This window comes from Cicer arietinum, chromosome 5 (assembly GCF_000331145.2).
Source record: "Cicer arietinum cultivar CDC Frontier isolate Library 1 chromosome 5, Cicar.CDCFrontier_v2.0, whole genome shotgun sequence".
NCBI classification, from domain to species: Eukaryota; Viridiplantae; Streptophyta; class Magnoliopsida; order Fabales; family Fabaceae; genus Cicer; species Cicer arietinum.
Window position 1 is genome coordinate 76,308,968 of NC_021164.2, and position 23,533 is coordinate 76,332,500.

At 26.7% G+C, this 23,533-nt stretch overlaps 1 protein-coding gene and 1 long non-coding RNA gene across 2 annotated transcripts; both read right to left on the minus strand.

Moving 5' to 3' along the window:
* Positions 1-3,339: 3,339 nt before the first annotated feature.
* LOC101493961 (uncharacterized) lies at positions 3,340-4,324 on the minus strand. Its single transcript, XR_189855.4, has 2 exons — positions 3,796-4,324; positions 3,340-3,730 (listed from the first exon to the last, which is right to left on the minus strand). It is a non-coding gene; the product is annotated as an uncharacterized lncRNA (long non-coding RNA).
* An 8,433-nt stretch (positions 4,325-12,757) lies between these two features.
* On the minus strand, positions 12,758-16,434 carry LOC101493648 (receptor protein-tyrosine kinase CEPR1). The gene is made up of 2 exons (XM_004501015.4): positions 13,799-16,434; positions 12,758-13,435 (listed from the first exon to the last, which is right to left on the minus strand). Exons 1-2 carry the CDS (start codon positions 16,296-16,298, stop codon positions 13,035-13,037), a joined length of 2,901 nt encoding a protein of 966 aa, XP_004501072.1. The 5' UTR covers positions 16,299-16,434; the 3' UTR covers positions 12,758-13,034.
* Positions 16,435-23,533: the final 7,099 nt, after the last annotated feature.

Below are 23,533 nucleotides of genomic sequence, written 5' to 3' on the forward strand. Positions count from 1 at the left end.
TGTACAGATGAGATAATATGAATAATATTTATAAAAGAGACACGGAAAATGAGAGATTATTGAAGATAGACGGTTAACTGATGACGACGAATTAAAAAGAAAGTTAGAAAATAATTAGTAAAATAAAATAAATTTTTTAATTTAATTAATTTGAAACGATGGTTGATAAAGTGATGTTTAAAAACAATTACACTATCAAGTAATAGTGTACTGTATTTTATTTTTAATTCATTCTTTTTATTTTTTAATTAGCCATTAACTTATCAACGATGCATCGTCATGTATAAAGTCGTGGTATAATGGAAGTTTTATTTTTTTCTTAAAAAAAAAATTTATTTTTAATTCATTCTTGTTATTTTTTTAACTGGCTATTAACTCGCCTTTTATTTTTAATTCATTCTTCTTATTTTTTTAACTAGCCACTAACTCGCCTTTTATTTTTAATTCATTCTTCTTCTTTATTTAACTGGCCATTAGATATTATTTCTATTAATAGAAACTTGATATAATGTATAAATATCTAATCGAACTTATTCAATTAAAAAAAAAAACGGTTTGATTTAACTTTACTCTTTTTTTTTTAACACCCTAACAATAACATTATGGGCAAAATCCTAAGAAAAGTATACTCTCTCATTTCAAAGAAATCAAAGTTTTGTTTTTTATATCATACCAAAAAAATAATAAATAATAATAAGAGTATGAATACCGTTAAAAAAAGATTATATTATCATTGCATGACAAAATTAAAGAAAATAAAGATAGATTAGAGAATACGATCCAAAATAATTTTTTTTCAAAAACTAAAGAAAATTGCTCGTGCTATAAATAACCGGTATTTATATAGTACATTTTCAGTATCCAATTTTTTAGTTATATATTAAAAAAGAAAACAATATTTGATGTTATATAGGCCATAATTGTGGATCCTAGCAGCACCGAGAAGAAAAAGGGGTCACAAACACTGACCTATCAAGTCAGCATTCAACCACACCAAAACCACTATACCGATAAAAGTGGAACTCACATGAAGAAAATGAGAGCTGAAACGCTCCTTCACAACACTATATTCAAATCAAAACAAACAACATAAAAGAATCCTGTCATCAAGTGATAAAGAAACGTAATATCCACCCACCCACACACTATATTACAACTCGTTAGCGAAACTCACGGTGCATTCATTTCCATGTGCCACTACTTATATCTATTAATTACATGGGGGTCAGATCACAAATGCAAATTTACTGCATTTTCCACACCACTTTTATTTTATTTTTATTTATGTAAATAGTTTCGTAACAATTTTAATGATACAATGTTGTAGTTGACTAAGCTTACTACTATCATATAAATAATATATCAGTACTAGTATTAATTATTTGGTCAGAAAGAGCATCAATTATCAAATATCAAATGTTTTACCTAGAGGAACTGCAAGGTTTCAAGGTGATGGACAATTGGATTGGATGTACCAAAAAGAGAAGTATTAGGGGACAATAACTTAACAAATTGTGTTGTCATGAGTATATAAATGATAAAATTACCAAGTGAAGCATGGCATTATACTAGTAAAGTTTTGATACTAAAAATAAGATATGTCTAAAGGTAGTGACTGAAACAGAAAGTATCAACTAACAGAAAATGTTTATACTTTCTAATCATGGTTAGCATATAACAAAACAGCCAAGAAAATGCACATGACACATCCTTCAATTCAAAACAAGAAGACAAAGAGTCTGATACAAATTAACAGCACCCATTTAGAGCTTAGAATCTCAAAGGAAAATAGATTTTTCTTAATTGATTAATCCATTTGCTGACAATGCAAAAAGTAATTTCATTTTCAAAACCTAACCCTGCCATATAATGTGCTATGAAGCAAAGACACAACCACAACACTAATAGATAAACACCCCTAACAGTTTATAGAAAATAGATATGATTGGATGTAAACTCGTGTCATATATCAACATGTGTCTGCCTCATAACACATCTTCAATTTAAAGGGTTGGTGTGCTAAGTGAGTCCTAATGCGATATAATAAACTACTTAAGGTTCCTCCAACCCGGGTCCAAATGAAGACTCCTCCAACCCGAGTCCGAGGAAGACGAAGGAAGAAAGGAACCACACAACAGCATGTAAAACAAAATAGTATACTTAAAAATCTGTTATCATGATGAAGATTGAAGACAGCAACAGTATTAAGAACACAATAGAAAGTTATAAAGTAAAGATTAATGTGGAAAATTGGACATTGCTGATTCTTTGCCTTAACAGTAATAAAACAAACCACAACCAACTCACCTAACATATTCACAAGAACAAAAACAAACAGTTTAAGATGAGGACAAATAACAGAGTTAAGAACAGGACAAACTGCATGTTAAGATGAGGCAGATTACTACATAATAACACATTATAGTTAAGAAAAATGAATTATAATGAAACAGAAAGAAAAAAACATCAGGAGTAGACAAGAACTAATTAGTTGAAAACAGTATCTAATTAGCTATAGGAAATTTCAACCAAACTCCAATAATACAGGAACATTCCTGTTTGATGATGATTCATAGGGGTGTTCAAACATTTTGACAAAATGTAAAATAATCATAAGTTGCTATGCAAAAACAGAAAATCAATCACATGATGATGCAAATAATTGTTTCAGTAAAGAATGAAAGTTGTATAGATAATGATGTGGGACCAGATAAAAACATAAACAGAACTCTAACACTACTGAAGAACACAAAATTAGACCATAAAAAGATGAAACTAATACTGTAATAATAATAACAACAATAGTACTAAATCCTATAGAGGCTTTGACTTAAACACTGTATATCCGTGAGCCTTTCCTTCAGAGATCTCGCACTTTTTCTATAATTTATAAACTAAGAACAAGAGCAACATGGTTATTAGTCCTAATTAATCAGACAAGTTACTATTAGCTCATAATAATAATGTTACACAAAACAAGCCCCACTTGTGTCATATCATGTTACAACTGCAACAACACTGAAGCCAGCATAAAGAGAAGAACAGTGACCAAAGATTTTCAACTCTCACGATGCTCCCCTGACATTCTTGGACCACATTTGATCAATGTTTTTTTCTTTTCCCCTTTTCCCTACCATCGTACATTATTTCACACATAACAACAGATAATATAAAAAAATAAAAACAGTTACTTCTCCCCTTGGTCTAAAATCAAACTAAGAAACCCAACAAATCAAAAAAAAAAAAAAAAAAACTAAAATGTTATTCTTCAATACAGAGAAAAACACAACAATGTAAAAAGCTATAACGAACCAGAAGCTAATAAAACAATAAAAAAAATGAAGAATAAAATAAATAAATAAAAAACATAGATACATCATCATCGTGATCAGTATAATGAAAAATAAGGATACATACAATTCAGAAGAAGTCAATAAGTTATAAAATCGTCATTACAATATTTTGTCCTTGTAGTTTAGGGATAACAAAAACCATGATTGATGACGGGTTGTATGCTCTCTTCTTTCTTTCTTTAAATCTCAAGACACCATAGAATAAAAAAAGCAAAAAAAAAAAAAAAAAGAGCGAAAAGGGAAAAAGTGTTGTTGGTGATGAAAATCCAAAAAGAGAAAGAAAATATAATAATTATATATAAATATAGTAGTAGATAATATGTTATGCCTGGCTCCATCCTGTCTGCCTTTTTGGACGCAACGAAGAGATGTCTCATCTGTGAATGTGAATGTGAATGGAGGTTGAAGGATTTACAAAAGGAAGAAGAAGTTGAAGAGGTACCTGTTTTTGAGGAAGGGTATAATCGTCATTGCATGCTACTGTTGAAGTTGAAACAAGAACCACCACAACCACAACAACCACCACATCCATTGTTGATTATGCAAACAGAATCAAAAATGATAGCCAAGTCCTTTTTCGCCTTTTCCTCTTTCACTCTAGGATTTAATAATACTACTTGTCTCTCTCTCTCTAAACTTTTGAGAGAGAGAGAGAGAGAGAGAGAGAAGCGATTCTACTAAAATGGGAAATATGATTGGTTGGGGAGTGGAGTATTATTTTTTGCAGCAGGCATTGAGGAGGTTTTGGGGTTTGGGGAAGGACGGTGAAAGGCCATTTTCAACCTTTTCTCTTTGTTCCTCTTTTTGGTAATACTCACCGTTTTGTCTCTCCTATGCACTACTATTCTACCCTTTTTCTTTCTTCTTCCAACTCACTCTCTCTCTTTATTTCCATTTTTATTTTTTTTTTATCTTTTTTTTCGTTCTCTTCACAGGGTTGTGTTAATGGTAATAAAGACCCCTTCTCACTAATTCGGTTTTTACTTTGCCCATTTCATTTGCAACGCTGTCATTACTACCCCCATTACCTTATTACAACACCTACTTCCAAAATTCTACTTTAGATTCCACATCATTCTTTAATTTTAAATCTATATCATAACAAAATTATTTAATTTATATATATCATTTGTTATTTTATTGTTAAATAACTCTAAACATTTAATATTAACTTTTTTATAATTATTATTTATTCACAGTTTTTGATATTTTAATTGATCTCTACAAAATTACAACATTGAAAAAATTGTTATAATATTAAATTTATCAAAAATAAATTAATTTTCATAATTGCTTTTATATTTATTATTTAAGATATAAAAGAAATCACATTTCCTAATATTAAATTAAACACCAGTCCTGTATGGCACGACAAGCCATTCGCACTATTTGCACAAACGTGCCTAAATTTGCTTCACTTATGTTATTTATGGTTTCAGTTTATTTATTGTTTATTTAAATTAATAAAAAAAATTAGACATAATTATTTCTACTATTTTTTAACTTAATTTCACGTAACTTTATATTCATCAAATGCATAAATCAAATATTCAATTAAATTCATATTTCTATCTCTAACAACAACAAACAAATAATGAAAATAAAAGTTTATTTGAAGATTTGATAAATTTTTTTGACAAATTTTAATTTTATAGATTTTAATTTTGACAAATTTTTTGAATTTTTGTAAAAAAAAATGATAATATTATTGACATTTGAATACATAAATGATCAAATTGCTACTTAAAACTAAATAAAAGACTCAATCATAATAAATAAATAACTGAAATGTAATATGAAATTAAATTAAGAAATCGAACAATTATATCAAAAAATATTACTATAGTAAAAAGTAAAATATTATTATTCTATTTCCTATTTAAGTTTAGTTTTTATTATAGATATTTATATTCAAACTCATTTAAATAAAAATAGAGTAGTTATGGAGGACATCTCTTTCATAAGAAGTCTAACATAGATTAATATTTAAAAATATTAAAAAAAATTAACGATGATCGATGATATTTTTTATAAGTATATTTAATATTTTTTATTATATTTATAAATAAAATTGTGATTTGATTGATATCGATTAAAAAATTGTCTGTCAATTATCTCATTTTAAAATTAATATATAAAAATACTATATTTTTTTACATTTCAAAAGTCGTAATACGGATATGAAAGTTGTAACTATATGAAATAATTTTTTTTATCTCCTTTAGGAGATTGTATCTCCACAATATGACTATATATATTTAATATAAAAAAAAATTCCTACTTTGTTATTAATTTTCAAAAATTGTAAAAAAGAAAAAATCAAAAAAGGGAAAGACATCCGTGGAAAAATCAAATAGTGGTTTGTCTTTCTCTATATCAAATAAGAGAAGATTGCAAAAAGTTATGGGACTCAGACTATCTCAATCTCTATTTGTCTCTTATTTCTCCGCATATCAAAAAAGTCCAATATCTCTCTTTTATTTTTCTTTTTGGTAATTATTTCTTCACATCTTCTCTCAACCCAAACATATCCCTAGTTATAAAAGTGTAGATGCTCATTAATCTACTTCTATGAAACGAAGTTTGTAATAGTTTAAGTTAATTAATTTTACTTTGACATTTATGGTGTATGTCTCATTTTTCATTTCATTTTCATACTTTACATAGGAGTTTATATTTGATACAATATCATTATAAAAAAATAAATACACTATCAACAAATTATATTTAATCATATGTATAACTTTAAAAAGATTTAAACTATAACTAAAAGTGTTTATGTATCTATGAGGTAACTACTGAAATTGATTTACAATATAAAAACATTTTCAAAGTATAATTAAGTTTTAAATAAAATGTACTTGCAAAAAAAGAAACATTTTATCCCAAATAAAAGAAAAGAATATATTGTACCAAAAATAAAAACAACGTTATCTAGAGATGAAAAATTAGAGTAAGTAACCTTCTCCATATATATTCGTTTGAAGTGAACGAAAAATAAAATCTCAAAATTAATTCTTTTAATAAATTATGAGTAAATAGATATTTTAGTATTTAAAATCGTAAAAATCAATTATATTTAATATTTAAAATTTATAAAAATAATAAATGAATCCCTTAAATTAAAAAAAAAAAAAAAAAAAAAAAGGAGAGGGGCAGTTTGGGAGGAGATCCGAAGCGAATAGCGTAAGGAGAGGGGGGGTAGTTCAACTGTTCGAGCATTTTGACAGTGAAAGCGTGAAATGACGTTAGAAGGAGTGTCACACGAATTTTTGACTTACTTCCTAAATTGTGTCATAATCGCTTTTATTGCATTTCTCAACGATTTTATTGTGCACCTCTTTTTGGTCTCACCTTTTTGGTCTCGCCCTCATGCTCCCTGTCTCTCACCACTTGTTATTTCTTTCTTAGTATTACTTCCCCAATGTTTAATTCTATATATTGTACTATACATCGGGTTTAATTAGTGTTACTGTATTTGTTTTTTCTCGTTGCAACTTGCAATCCAGCTTTTCATTGTATGTGTTTGTTGTTAAGAAATTTGAAAATATATTGCCGAGTGACTTAGACACTTGTCAACAAAGAGATGTGGTCGAAGTAAAGGGTAAAATCAACGTTTATTAAAATTTATGATTATCGATTATGATAATTGAGCTAAATAAAGTAGTCAGTTGTTTAAAACAATTCAGTAGAAATAACTGTCAAATAAAATTGTATGTCACTTAAATGACAATTATTCAATTTTTTATTTATAAATAAGAGTTTCTACTAAAAAATAAAGGTTGGATACTTAATTTTTGAAGCCAGTTTCTAAAAATGGAGTTACGTTTTTCAAAACTTAAATATGTATTCTATATCTATAAAGCTCCTTTAACATTGAGTAATTGTTATCATTCAAGTCATTTTAATTTCGCCGACATTTCAATGCATTTTCTTTTACTTCACTTACCTTCACTTACAATTTTACATTCAAGTCACTTATTTACTTCCAGCATATTTACTTTTAGTTCTTTTAAATTCATGCATTTGCTTTAATAAAAACTTAAATTCGCTGCCATTTTATTTGTTAGACTTTTTTTCTTTAATGCATTATACTTCAAGTCTAAAACCACTAATCTTTTAACCTTTCAAACTCATACTTGTTTTAAGATATATTTTCAAAAAGACTCTCTATATATATATATATATATACATAACATTACCTATTAACTTGTTTGAAATTTTATTTAAAAATATCTTTTTATGTTATTTTTCATTTGTAAAATAATTAAATCGTTAGTTTTACCAAACATTCAACTAATTTAAGAGTTATCAACTATAAACTATCAACTATCAATAAATTTTACAAAACAAAACCTTAATCCAACATAATTGAATTGTAATTATTTTTATCAGAAATTAGCAAAAGAATATTAGATACAATAAATTAACAAATCTGATTAGTAGGGTACTAATATCCAACAATGTTTGTTACCGTTGTAAAAAAATGTTTAATATTATTATTAATTGTTACACCAATATCCAATAAAACTTTGTTTTAAGGTACGGAGGTTTATTAATGTCCGGTCCCGATATCTCTCTTAAAAATTAATATAAAATTTGTAACACAATAATAATTACATGATTAAAATTATTTAATTTTTTTAAAATTGTTTCAACAAATCAGTACTATATATAAAACAATTCAGTTCAATTGTATTCATTTGTTTGGTGTATCTTTATTACTAATAACGGTAATAGTCTTTTTAATTTTCTTTTTTTAAATTTGAAGCTTGCATTTTATATTTAATTTATCGAGTCAACATTTTATATTTAACAAAACTAATAAAATCAAATTAAAATCCAGATCGTTTTATTTTAATCTACTGTCACAGATCTTAAAAGTGCATGCATTCCAGATCCCTTTTCTTCATAGTAGTACTATCTTTTTATCCTGCGACAGCTGAACATGCAAAACAAAGGGATGTTTTATTTAAAGTAGTAGCAGTGATAACTAATAATGTTAGAAGGTAGATGAGTGTAATTAATTATTTTTAAATAATTAATAAATAGTTATGTTGGTAACAATAAATGAAATTAGCCGCCCTCCTACATTTATGTATTACGACAGACATTTAAAAACTGCTTTTGTTTTATTGCCTTGAATGTTAGTAGTAAACTCCATTATTATAAGTAAAACCAAATTATTTTAATAATTACTAAAAAATTTATTTAACTTAATTAATTTTTAAAATTTATATATTATACAAATTAAATTAATTAAATTATCTATTTTTAATATTAAATATTTAATTATATGTATTAAATTTTTTTGAAATAAATAAAAGATATATTAAAAATTTAATATTAAATAATTCAATAATTATAGTAATAATGACAAAAATCCAAAATATCTTTTTACTTGTAATATTACCAAGATGGAATATGTTAGCTTACACCCCACCACTAACAAACATAAAAAACAATAATACACTAGTAACTTGTTAAACTTATAGCAGTAATGATTTTGCCGATTTGTACATTTCTAAACAAATAAATTAAATGAATCACCTTCCACATAACAGAATCACCAAGATATAAAACTGGAACACTTGGATTTGTAAGCGATTTTTTTTATCTAGTAAATTTTACTATAATTAATTTATAATTTTAAAATTTTAAGATCGAATTTAAAATAAGACGTTCAATTTAACAATATTGATATTTGTTAGTTAAACTAAAATTTAAATATAATATTTGTAAATAATTTTTATCAACATATATATTATTATATTAATCAATTTAATTGTCACACATTCTCAATATAAAATACTTTATACTATTTGTTCATCTAAACAATTCTTAGGTATAACTTTAGAGTTATGTATGATAAAAATCAATTTTTTTAATAATAACAATATAAATTTTTTGTATACTAATAATGTATATAAATTAAATTATATATTAATACTAATACAATTGTTATAGTTTTTTTTTTTTTACTAAATGCAATTGTTATAGTTGATTTTCACTTGAAGTAAGATTCAGCACAAATATTTTTAGAAGAAAAAATAGTATAAAAGTATCACATGACAAACCAAAAGTTAAGACAAATAAATTTTAATTAAAGAAAGCAGAGCAACAATGAATGGATCTTAAATTAAAGAAAATAAAAAATACAAACTTCGTAAAATTAGGTTGGTTGTAGAGCTGGTCTGGGTCTAATACTTTCAGCTTATAATTGGGCTACATTTATAAGTAAGAGCCCACAACGGTTTCTAATGTTATTTTGATGCAAACAACATCTTCACCTAACTCAACATCTTGACACTCAACCTGAACTCAAGGGTTCGGAATTCCCTACAATCGGCAATTAAAATTTGTTGAATTAAGATTAAATTTAATTTGATATTTTAAATAATGAAACTAAAGTTTACATTTTTTAGAAACAAGATCAGACAAATACTAATATACAGACCGAATGAATGTAATATTTATTTGATCGCAGCAAATCTGATTTCTAATCGAAGCCATTTGAGAATTTTCTATTCGATTTTAGCTATGAACATTTTATTTGAGTTTTCTTGACGATAAATCGATGGTGACCAAATTATTATTATTATTATTATTATTATTATTATTATTATTATTATTATTATTTAAGGTGTTTTGACAATTTGAGCATGAAATGTGGCAATACCTGAGTAGTGAGAGAAACTGTTTTTGGAGGTGGGTGCGCCACTCAACTCTAAAACAGTAAGACATAATTGGCAATTTGGCATCGTGGAATTCTCAACTGCCTAAGATTGGCAATGTTCCCAACTATGTCAACAGAGTCAAATTCATCCAGCCCCCATTGGAAAATATAAAATAACCAATAGCAGTATTAGATTTTTCTTATTATTAAGTACAATTTAATACACTAGTGGGGTGCACGCATTATATAAAGTATAAACATATAATATCACACTGTTTAATTTTATGTGTTACTTGAAAATTGTTGTTGTCTTTGTCCAGTCAAATTAGTCATTCTTGTGGTTGGAGGAGAGTTACCGATAAAGTGATAAAGAAATTTAAGATTAAATTTCATCACAACAAAATATTAATAATATTAATACTTGTGAAAAAAATAGCCATTTTTAAAAATGTATTGGGTATAACAGATATTTTGAACTACATAAGACTAATGTTGATAATTAGTTAAAGGCATTGATTTTAGTATAAGAAATTAAATTTTAAATTTCATTATCAAATTCCTTCAATATCTCAATCCATAACTGTGTACAATTGATAATCTATGATTAATTGGCGATCGGTCATTTTCCATTTCAGATATTGGACTTGAAGTTAACTTCATATTTTAACATATCCATGTTCAAATGGTGTGTTCTTCTTCTAACAAACATCAATTACTTTTGATTGGAGTGACAATTTAATTTAGCAAAAATCATATATATATATATATATATATATATATATGCATGATCAATTTAATGATTTTATATAATTAATTAATCACAATTATTATTATTTGAAAACTTTATGTATAATATTGTTAGTGATTTATTGATAATATAAAAAAATTTAGTCTAAAAGTATATAACAATTAAATTATGAAATAAATATAACATTTCTATTTTAAAGTTTGAGTTAATTTAGTTATCATTTATAGTCCAGAATATGCAGTGATTATTAAATGTGTGTGTTGGGTATTAATGTGTAACACTTGGGTTCCTATTGTACTTAAACAGGAACATACCTGTCCTGATATTAGATTCTTCTCACAGCCAAGCATGCTTTATAACTTGATACCTTATGTCTTTTTCTTTGAGAAAAAAAGTAAAATAAAATAAAAACTATTCTTACCGAACCTTATAACTTTTAATTTTCTCTCTCTTTATTATGGGCTCTCCACCATGCCAGGACCTAAAAGAAATGCATATTTGTTGTATTTGTGAATCTCATTCTTCTATAAGGTGACCCCGCCATCCACTCAACTCAATGTACAGAAACAAATATATAATTCCATACACACACGTGTGACTAACTATCTATTCTTTTTTGCATTATACAAGGTAGCAAGCACGTGCCAATTATTTTCTTTTTCTTTTTCTTTTTTTATTATTTGAATTGCTTTAAATCATCATAAAGGTTTTTTCGTATTATTGTTTTCTTTTACTTTTTCCTGATTTTTATGCTAGTACATTACTTACTATATAAATAAATATGGTATATCAATCTATACTTGAAATCATGGTTACAAATCAAGATTCAAATTATCAAATTATCAAATTATGAATCATAAGATGTATTAAAAAAAATTATAATTCTTTAAATAAAAGCAAGTGAATATATAACAAATTTATAAGCTGATATTATATATATATATATATATATGAACATCAAAATAAATCAAAATTCAAGTTATGAATTAAATGAAAAAAGAAAAGTGACTAAATATACAAAATTGATAAAAAATAGTTTGATATAATAAATTTTTGTAGTCATTCATGAGAACTAATTGAGATTTATATTAAAATTCAAGACGAAATTTACGTTATACTATTTTTTTCTTCACATTAATTTTATTTCTTTGGATTTTTTAAGTAAAGATTTTAATGAAGTAGTACTTGGATTTTGGTCTAATTCTCTTAAATTTTAATGTTAAATTTAGTGTAATGAATTTGATTTGGCTTTGTTCCTTCTTTGCATCATATATATACTGTATACTACACCCTATGCTGTTTAGAATGATTGTGCTAAATAAAATATCAAACTTAAAAATTCGTTTCAATAATTTAAAGGGGCATTCAAGTTGTGAGTGGAAATATATATGGTTCTTGGCACACTACCTACGGTTAAATATGTTTGATGCCTCATTCTATGAAAACAATCAATCTACACAAAAAAAAAAAAGCAAAGCAATAAGAGGGAAAAGAAAAAAGTTTAAATGCTTCTACTTTCTTCCCATTCACTGGCTAAAGAAAGTGGCGACAAGATGCTCTCATCAATCAATCATTCTTATTCATCTTTTTTTTCCTCCACTTACAAATAATGCCACAATATTGTATTCAGAATCAATAACCCATTTTCATTTTTTATATATATAATAATTAATATAAAGTAGCTCCATGCGAATCACATCCTTTTGGTCCTCACTAACATATATGCTTCTTTCATTGGAGCCATCTTGAACACTCAAAATCATAGTGATCATGATATAAGAGGAAAAAACCAAATTCCACAAAGCAAGTAGACCAATGATTTGTCTTATTGGTTCATTAGTAAGTATTTCACTTTATAAATTCAAAAGAGACTTCAAATTCCTTCCAACACAGTTTAAATAATCATTAATACCACTTTAATTATTAATAATTTATTTCTTACCCAATATATTTGATAAAGAGAGAGTAGACAAGTGTATGTGGGCCTCGGAAATATGGATACTGTACATCATTGTAAAAGCTAAGAAAATTTTACAAAAGTCAAAATTCAAAGATAGAATCTACAAACTACTTGTCTTAAAAATAAAAAAAAACAAAAAGATTATGGAAAATTGTTATCCATTTTACAATGAGTCTCTCAATTACATTACATTACATTACAACAAGAGAGACTACTTTTATTATCTTAGTTGTTTCTATATTATCCATCTTACCCCTTAATTAAGCTACTTAATAATAATAATAATAATAATATTGATTATAACTCAAATGGTTTCTTTATGAAGGTAACATTTGTTGACACATCTTTGGTTGGCAACAACTTGCAAGAATCAGAACTTTTTGGCTCTGCCTCAATCAAAAGTTGAACAACCTCTTTCATGGTTGGTCTACTAGCTGGTGCTTTGTAGGTACATCGAATTGCAATCCTTAACAATTTAACCATGTCATCTTTGAATGAACATGATAACTTTGGATCAAAAACTTCACTTGGTCTAGCACCTTCTTTGCCTTCTACTTTGTTTGAAACCCAAAACACTATGTTTCTGTTCTCTCCAAATTCTGACTCAATTGGTTTTCTCCCTGTTAATAACTCCATCAGAATTACACCAAAACTGTACACATCACACTTTGTGGTTGCCCTTGATGAATATGCATATTCTGTCACAATCATTCAAAACAATTAAAAATTCATTTGAATAAATATTCAAGAAACTTACTATATCATAATATATCAATTAAGTATAAAGCATTGACACAGACACAACAGTACGTCAATATTGATATTGGTAAATAGATATCAATAATAATTTAAAAAATAAAAATAATTGAATATAATTATCTATTTCTATACCGTATTAGTATCAAAGATTTGATATCTGTTAAACACTATACACATCATATTATTAAATATTTATCGTACGAAACCTTAATAACATGCATAAAATATTTTTATATAAATGAAAGAATTTATTTTATTTATGCAATAAAACTAAAAGGAAGTATGAAAGAATGAGAATTAACCTGGTGCTAAGTAACCATATGTTCCTGCAATAACAGTGGTTGTAGAATCCTTTCCCCCTCTTGCTTGCAAAACCTTAGCAATCCCAAAATCAGCAACTTTTGGATGGTAATCCTCATCCAAGAGTATATTAGTTGACTTAATATCTCTATGAATAATAGGAAAAACCAAATCATGGTGAAGATATGCAAGACCTTGAGCAATTCCAAGTGCAATCCTATACCTTGTAGGCCAATCTAAATGAATCCAACCCTTATGAAGAGAATCATACAAAGTACCATTTGGCATAAACTCATAAACCAATAAACTACAATCCAAACTTGAGAAACAACAATACAACTTCACTATGTTCTTGTGTCTTATACTCCCAAGTGTCTCAACTTCAGCTTTCAATGCCTTGTCCACAAACAAATCATCTTCAGCTGATGATGAATCCTTTGAATTTCTACTCCAAAGTCTCTTAACCGCGACAACATCGCCGCTCTTCAATTCGATCTTGTAAACTGTCCCTGACCCTCCATGTCCCATTATATTCTTATCAACCAAAGACTCAACAATCTCTCTTTGATCAAAACTAATCATGTGAAAACTCTTAACATCATAAGAGAAAAAAGACGACGAAAGCGTGTCTTCGTGTTCGACCAAAGCCGCTTCATTGCTACACCTCTTTTTCAAAAACAAAGCAGCTCCAAAAAAGATCAAAACCACAGATACACCAGCTACCCAAATAGTATTCATCTTAGATTTATGATCAGCATGTGAACATAAAGGAAAGTTTTTTTGATCAGATGAATTAGCATACAGTGGCATAACACATAAACCAGGATTACCTGAAAAACTTTCAACTAAACCACCTTTAATCAACTTAGGAGGAATAGGACCATAAAGAAGATTATGAGAAAAGTTAATAGAATTTGGCAACAACACAGAAAGGCTTTCAGGTATGTTTCCAGTTAAGAGATTATTTGAAAGATCAAGAAGGTTAAGTGATTCCAACAAAGAAAGTGAACTAGGAATAGAAGAGTTTAACTTGTTACCTTGTAACATAAGCAAGTTAAGCTTTCTAAGGTTACCAATTTCTGAAGGTATAGGACCATAAAGAAAGTTATAACTGAAATCAATTTTGACAAGATTAACAGCTCTAGAGATTGTTGGTGTTATGTTTCCTGAAATCTTGTTCCTCTGAAGAAAAAGTTCAGACAAGTTTCTTGAATTACCGTTTAACTCGGGAATCGAACCGGTTAAATTGTTGCTACTCAAATCAATGATTGAAACATGTGGTAAACTTAACAACCCTTTTGGAACAGAACCTTCTAAACGATTATTACTGACACGAAACCTTAACAGAAACATGCAGTTTGCATAACTTTCTGGTATAAAACCAGAAAACATGTTATCCAAAACAAGAAAATATAACAGTTTACCTCCTTTACAAACATGTTCTGGCAAAGGACCAGATAATTTGTTTTCTGATAAATCAAGAACAACCATACCTGAAAACTGTCCTAGTTTCTTAGGAACATTTCCACTTAAGAAATTGTCGTAAAGCGACAATATTCTAAGTTTTTTCGAATTTTCGATCGAATGTGGAATTTCACCTGATAGACTGTTGTTATAAAGTTGAAGAACTTGAAGGTTTGGAAGGTTACATACAGAAGATGGAATTGTTCCTGTTAATTTGTTTACTGACATATCCAAATCAACAAGCTCAGTTAAATTTCCAAGCTCTTCTGGAATGTTACCAAGAAGATGATAGTTATAGTAAAGTTCAAGTTGTTGCAAGTTTTTCAACAAACCAAGCTCTTTTGGAATTTGACCTGTTAAGAAATTTCCACTTAATTCAAGATCAATGAGTGTTGTTATGTTTGATATGGATGGTGGAATTTGACCATGCACCATGCATGTTGACAAAACCATTGACTTCAATTTTTTCATCTTTTCAAAACTCTTTGGTAGCTCCCATAGATTGAAACCATTGTTTTCGTTGAAGTTAAGAATCTCAAGCTCTGTGAGGTTGAAAACAGACATTGGAAATTCACCAGTGAAGGAGTTGTATGATAAGTCGAGAATTCTGAGTGATTTTAATGACGAGAAATTTGGAAGTGTTCCTGACTGGTGCATCTGGTTCATGTATAATTCTTCTAAGTGCGAACAGTTTGTTATACTGTTCGTTGGGAACTTGAATTTTGTGTTACTTAAACGTAGTATGCGTAAGTTTGGAAAGTATATGCAAATATTTAGAGGAAAGTTTCCTGAGAGTGACGAATAACCTGTAAAGTCGAGACTCATAACGTCTCCTTTGTCGTTACAGGTGATTCCTGTGAAGGCGCATATCGGTTTATCGAGTTTGAAACTCCAATCTAAAGGGTGGTTACCTGTGAGAGACAGTTTCATAAGTGAAAAAAACTCAGATTGGTTTGTTTTCGTGGTGGTAACATGTGATATGGTGGTTATGGAGATAATTAGTATGAGTTTAAAGAGGAAGAATGGATGATGAGTCATTTTGATTTTGTTTTTGTTTTTGTTTTTGATTTATGTGTGTAGAGAGGTTGCAAAGAAAGAGAAGAGTGAGAGATGTATATAAGATGAGTGAATGAAAAAGGAGGTTCTTGTTGTAGTAGTAGTAATAGTATTGAGAAGGGTGAACATCTTTGTTAAAGAGACTTTATGTTTATACTCCACTATCTCTAACTTGTGTAAAGGAGAATAAAGTCTCACTCACTCTCAACTCTATATTAAGGGCACATATCTCTCTATCGTCCGATTAAGTTAGATGATTTAAATTTTAAAATAGATTTTAAATATGACCACGTGAAGTAAGAATATTATGACTGCAGACAACCTATATTAAGATTTGTATCGAGTGTGTATATATTTTTATCGTCTAATTTAAATTGGAGGATTTATATTTTAAAGTAGATACTAACATTTGAACAGTTTAATCTTGATCGAACGGTCAAAATTCATGTGACTATGTAAAGTAAAAATATTCGCACACATAATGCACATCCATATAAAAGAATTTAAAATAATGATAAAGACAAAAATAATTGTATTTAATTAGAAAGATAGAAGAGAAAGAAAAAGAAAAGTTGATTAAAGATTATTAGCGTATAGTGAGAGTGATATATAATTGAAAAGAAAGATATTAAAGAAAAACTATCATAAAAGGAGTGAAGATAATAATTAGAGAAGGTATATCAGTGAAAGTATACTTTATGCTTAGATATCCAGCAGAATAAAACTGCATCTGATCCTAATCACCGTTTGTTTCACTGAACAGGACAATTTGATGTGATCATGTTTTTTTTTTTTCAGAAGAAAGATAAATTTTTGTTGTGTGATGATATATATATATATATATATATATATATATATATATATATATATATATATATATATCTGACTTCAATAATAGAAGATGTAAAGGAACTAATGAACTTTTTGTGCTTCTTAACTAACCTTTTGTTTTACTTTTAAATTGCTTTAAATAAATCAAATCAAATTTTAAATCATTAAAATATATTGACTATATAAATGAGCTCTTTGTTTGTTTAAATAAAATAAATCAAAATCTACGTTACAATTTAGGTGTCCGATCTCAACAACCATTGAGATTATGATTGCGTGGAAATGTTTAATACAACAAATCCAAATCCATAAAGTTTTGGTGAAAACTCTTCCTTTTCAATTAAGCACACTTTGAAACATAAATCCTACAAAAAATCTTATTATTCTCCTATTTTGTTAGTATTACTTCTTTTCATTTCATCATTCTGTGTTTATCAAAAAAAAATATATTGGTGCAAGAGAAGAGTGTTTACCAATTATTTTACATGCTTTTCTCACTTTTTCACCGGGGATATAAAAAATTATAATAATTAATACATCTTCATTTGAGTTTTTTTCTTCTTATAATTAGTACATAAAATACACCCAAAAAATTTATAATTAGAATTGGAATTAATGGTTGTTATTGGCTTTCACAGTAAATTCCACTTATTTCTTATATTCAATATCTAATTACTACAGTAAATTCCACTTTGTATACTAAATATATATAGGATAGAACTTATATATATATATTTTTTGTGACAGTAGGTTTAATTCTACCATGATAGTTGGAATCACATAAAAAATGATAAGGTATAATTAATAGTAAACAAGCAATAAAAATAAAAACAAAAAAGATAAGGGTTTCTTTCATGTTTCAATTATATCTTTTGTTGAAATATACCTTTTCCTTTTTTCCACTAATTAAGAGAGAGAAATATAAATCCAGATTGTTTAGATTGTCATTGAAATAGTATACATCAAAAGTGTGGGGACTATATTCTATGTTTAATCAAATATATGGAAAGACAGGGGACCATTCATGCTCTATTCTTGAAGTGTACATGTTAATTATTTGTTTGTAATAATAATTGTATCCCTCCCATATTAAGTCTATTCCATAATTCTATTTCTATAGTTGGTAAAGCAAATGCATTATATCCTAATTAATCTACATGTTTTATAAAAGAGAATAAAGAACATACAAGGATTGCTACTATCTCTATTTTAAGGATAAAGATGAACTTAGCCACTACACCATTCTTTGGGACCATTTTGATTGATTAACTTCACATAAAGGCTTTCTGTTCTGATTTATCACAAAACATGTGAAAGTTGAAATAGTATTTTAATTTTTCGGTCCTTTTACTGTTTATAGAGGTGTCAAAATGAATCCAAGCTGATAAAATAATCAAATTATTTGGATTTAACATCAATTGACTTGACAATAATATTAATTGATTAGTGATATATATTGTTTTTTGAAAATTTGGAAAACGTAAATCACAATCACTTGTCTATTTAAAAAAAATAAAGTCTTAATGAGATGATCTGGAGTGAAATTAAGAGTTAAAAGATTGAAGGACATGAATTTTAGATGAAAAAAAAACAATACTAACATAACAACTAATAATTAATTTTAATTGTTTAAAAAAAACTTGTGATTTAGTAAAAATGTAAAATGTCTACATAAAATTATTTTTGGTTAAATAAATTTTTAATTTTTAATTCTTATAAAATTACAAAATTTTATTTTTAGTCCATTTAAAAAAGTTCTCAACTTTTTAATCTAAAAGAAAAATTATTCACATTTAGACTATATTTTTTTAAAAATTGATACTTTTAATTATTAAAAAAAGTTCATGTAAAATTAAAATAAAGACTAAAAATTAATTAAAAAAATTTAGAAAATAAATTTAAAATATCATAATATTGTTGAGATAAAAATCATACTCAACCCAAAGATCTTATAAGTGAAATTAAGATAATAAAAAGTTACAGAAATATTCAATAGGATGAAGTGCAAGTTGGAATTCACGATATTTTTTATGAAACAACTTTAAATTTTATTGTTGTTAGATCAAGAAATTGAATAGTACAATGGGCCCCAAGTGAAAGCCCGAAGGGATCGATGAGCCCATATAGTACTTATGGGAATCTCCCTATGACTATGAGTGCTCATTGCTGAATGATGGAAATGCAAAGCAACTAGCAAACAAAAGATGCCCACTCTCCAAAAGTATTGTTGATTTGGCAAAGAAGGATATTTACGAAAATGCTGTGACATGCCAATTCCTTACAACTTGCTTTAATTGGGACCCACAATTTCTCTTGAAGGTATTAATTTTAATTTCTCTAATTAGAATAACAAAAATAGTTATTGTGGATGGATAATTATGCTCTATAAATATTCCTCCTATATATCACTGCAGAATGTCTAAAATATTTCAACGATTTTTTTTATCAGTGGCCACACCATATTCATATTCTCACCAGCCATGTTTTCATGCCGCGTCCCAACACATTATGGCAAAATTAATATTCCATTAAATAAAACGTGTAGCTTTTTTTTCTTTAAATAAATTCTATGATACGAAAATACATATGATTTAGTCTTTTAAGCATTACTTTTTGTTGGGTATTGCCATTGTATTTGTATTGGATAGAATGTCTTGGAGTGGAGAGAGTCTATTTGTAATCATGCATATGCTTCACATTGAATATTTATGTGATTAAAATTAGAATAAAACCTCTATTTAATTTCTTAAGTATCACTTTGTCTTCAACTTGATCTCTAAAGTATATACAAAATAACAAGTAAACTTTAAAGTATATGAAATTTATTACTTTAGTAGATGTTAGGGACTAATACATGATTTTGGTATATTTTAGAGATTGAAGAGGACAGGTTTTATATATTGTATATATAAAAAAGTTATATACAATACAAATTAAATAAATACATTTGATTGAATACATTGTATAATAAAATCTATTTATTATATCCATAATTTAAGTAGATGGAGACTCTAATTGAGTATAAAACTTAGAATGGTAATATGCACAATTGAAGAGTTAATTACTTCTTGATCTCTTATGTATACGAACACTCACATATTTGTATTTTAATTTGTAAATTTATTTTCTTCTAATTTTCTATCTCTAATCACTTATTATTTCATTCACTTAATCCATGGGAGAAATCTCGCATGAAACTATCAACACAACAATGATAACATAGATACACAACAACACAAAAAAAAAGAGTAAATAATATTTAAATAATTATAAAAACTTTTTAATTATTTTATAGAGACACAAATTTCTTGATTCACACGATACACATTCAAAATTTATAGAGTAACCTTGCTTAAAACTATTTTTATCTTTTGTGCCTTTTATATTCTGTTATATATTAATTATTAGTGTTTTTGTATCCAATACTAACGCTTTAATAAGTTAACAAAACATTAAGTAACTATTTTTAAAACTAATGTTCTCCTGTATTTATACTGTGCATGCCTCTCTTGAAAAAATATTTCTCCATATTAATGATACCACTAAATCATATTTCCAGTAAAAAAAATATCATATTTAGAGAATGTTGGATAATTATTTAATAAAAAGTTCCAGGCAAACCAAATAAAATTTGAATGTCTATAACAGATTTCCAAATGAAATATGAAATTGTTTTAAGATTAAATAACGTAAAAATCATAGCTATAACCGGAATAAATTAAACAAAATATTAAGAAATTAAATGATGTGTTTATCCAATTCCGAAAATACGGCATTTAACGGTGTGCTTTCGAGTGAAATACATTATTAAAAATTAGCTTTCAATAATTTATTTAACATCATATAAATAAAAACCGAGGCATGAACAATTAATAAAATAAAATATGATATGGCAAACATCTATATATTTTTTTAGGTTTGTACCGTGTACCCCTCCACTTTGACCTCCACCCCCATTCATATGGAAAAGATCATATTGTCTCTAGTTTCATATATAAAATCCCCCAAAAAAATTCACTTTTGTTTTTCACCCACTTCATTCGAAACTTTTAAATATTCGAATCTGATCCTACCAAACATTCGAAATACAAAAGTAAGTAAAAATTCGAAACTTCCAAATATTCGAAACAGGATTTTACCATAAATTCAAAAGTTTTTATGATGATGAAACTTTCAAAGTTTATTTTTCCCAAAAATAATGAAACTTTCGAAATTTTCATTGAATACGAAACTTTTGAAATGCAGAAAGTTTCGAAACTTTCGAAGAATATGAAAATTTCGAAATGCAAAACTTTCGAACATATTGAAACTTTCGAAAATTCAACTTTTTAAAAATTAGTAATAAATTTAATTAGTAATAAATTTTAAAATTAGTAATAAATTTATATTCATAATTTAAAAAATTAGTAATAAATTTCTAATCCTAATTTAAAAAACTAGTAATATATTTCGAAATTAGTAATAAATTTAATTAATAATAAATTTTAAAAAAAATTAAAAAATTCGAAAGTTTCGAAGTTTTTGAAACTTTCGAAACTGACATAATTCGAATGTTTGAAACTTTCGAAGAATATGTGTTTCAGAAGTTTCAAATTCATCAAAACTTTCGAAATTTTCTGAAATTTGTATTTCGGAACTTTCAAATTGATCCAAAGCTCCGAAAGTTATAGCTTCGAAAGTTTCACATTCTTTCAAACTTTCGAAGGTTTCTGGAAAAGTTCATTTCGAAACTTTCAGATTCATCAAAAGTTTCGAAATTTGTATTTAATTATGTTAATTTATATTTTGAATTTAACTAGAGTTTCGAAATATAGAAAAAAACTCACTTTAAATAATTTCGAAAGTTTGAAACTTTCAAATATTCTGAAATTTTTGGAAAGTTTTGAATGTGGGGGTGAAAAAAGAGACTGATAAAAAAATTTCCATTATTTTATATAAAGTCAAAAAGGATAAGACAGTCAATACGGATGAGTGCACGGTTGATTTCTCTGTTTTTTTACTAAGAAATATTAAGAGGGACCAAGCCCAAATCCGTAAAATGCACAGTCCAACTATAAAAGAAAAGGGCCGGGCTAGTAAGAAAAGGCGGGCGGGCTATTAGTTTGCAGGCCGAAACTTGGGTCAAAGTTATACACTATGGCGTCAAGTAACCAGTCCCAAGATTTGGATACTTTCGTAAATTTTTATTATTTGAAATAATAATAAAATAGCAGTGCTGTCTCACTCAAAGAAAAGCTTTGCGGAATCTTCCAATGGTTATATGTATTAATTATAACAAAGGAGAGATGTTTTATCAAAACCATTTGTGAAGATTCACAGTAAAATTCTCTCGCGAAAATTATAATTTTCTTAAAAAGTATTTACTTTAAGTTTGGGTTTGAAAACATGAGTCAAGCTCATAGTAAGTTGAGGGAGGTAGACTTTTTGAGTGATTAATCCTTACTTTTTCAGAATAAAAATAATATAAAAAAATTAATATATTTAATTAAAAATTAAGATCACATATATAAATTTTTAAAATATATATTTTTTTATATATTTTAGAACAGTAAAATTGTGTGGTTGTGGTATTTAGTTGTAATTACTTGCAAAAGACATTTGAAGTGAAATTTGACTGCTCAATTAGTCTCCTGTACATTAACTCGGTCTTTAGAACATGCATAGGGAAGTAAAGTCCCTAGAGCATTGAACTCCATTATTGTTGACTCAAGTCATGCATGATATCAATGAATACTGTTGTAAAAAAAGATTAGATTAGTTTAAATTCGGGTTTCTCATGGCAATTATAGTACATGTTCCTACATCTATAGTTTAAAAAGTATGAAATTATACTCTTATGAATATCAATTTTAATATTTATACTTTTATTTTTTTTATCTAAGTACTTATATATATATATATATATATATCTATATATATATATATTAACTAAAATAGATCTATAAATCATTGTTATTATTGTGATTAAATTTAAAGTTATTGAAATATTTTAAATTAAAATCATAAAGTATTATAAATCAAAATACTTTTTAACTCAAAACATCTAAAACATTTTAAACAAGCATACATTACAATAAATATTCAAAATAATATTTTATGAAGTTGCAAGTCTTGAGGCGTTATTCTCATATATTTACAAAAAAAAATAATATGTATATTATATTAGTTAAATAAAATTAAAAGTCACAATTAATAACATAAAACTATTAGTTATAAAATCACAATTATTTATTTGTTCATTATAATAAGATTATTGAAAGGTTTGCAAATATTTATTTTTTGATTCTAAATATTGTAGTGGTCCAATGATACCGGTAAATACTAAAATAAAATAAAAAATAATTAAACTAAATACAAATATAATAAATAATATATTTATAACCACT

What these genes read in the sequence shown, in the direction of transcription:
- LOC101493648 (XM_004501015.4), bottom strand. Translation starts at nt 16,298, where the DNA reads ATGACTCATCATCCATTCTTCCTCTTTAAACTCATACTAATTATCTCC. An exon ending in ATATGGTTACTTAGCACCAG is followed by an intron (nt 13,436 to 13,798) that starts GTTAATTCTCAT and finishes TGATTGTGACAG; the next exon opens with AATATGCATATTCATCAAGG.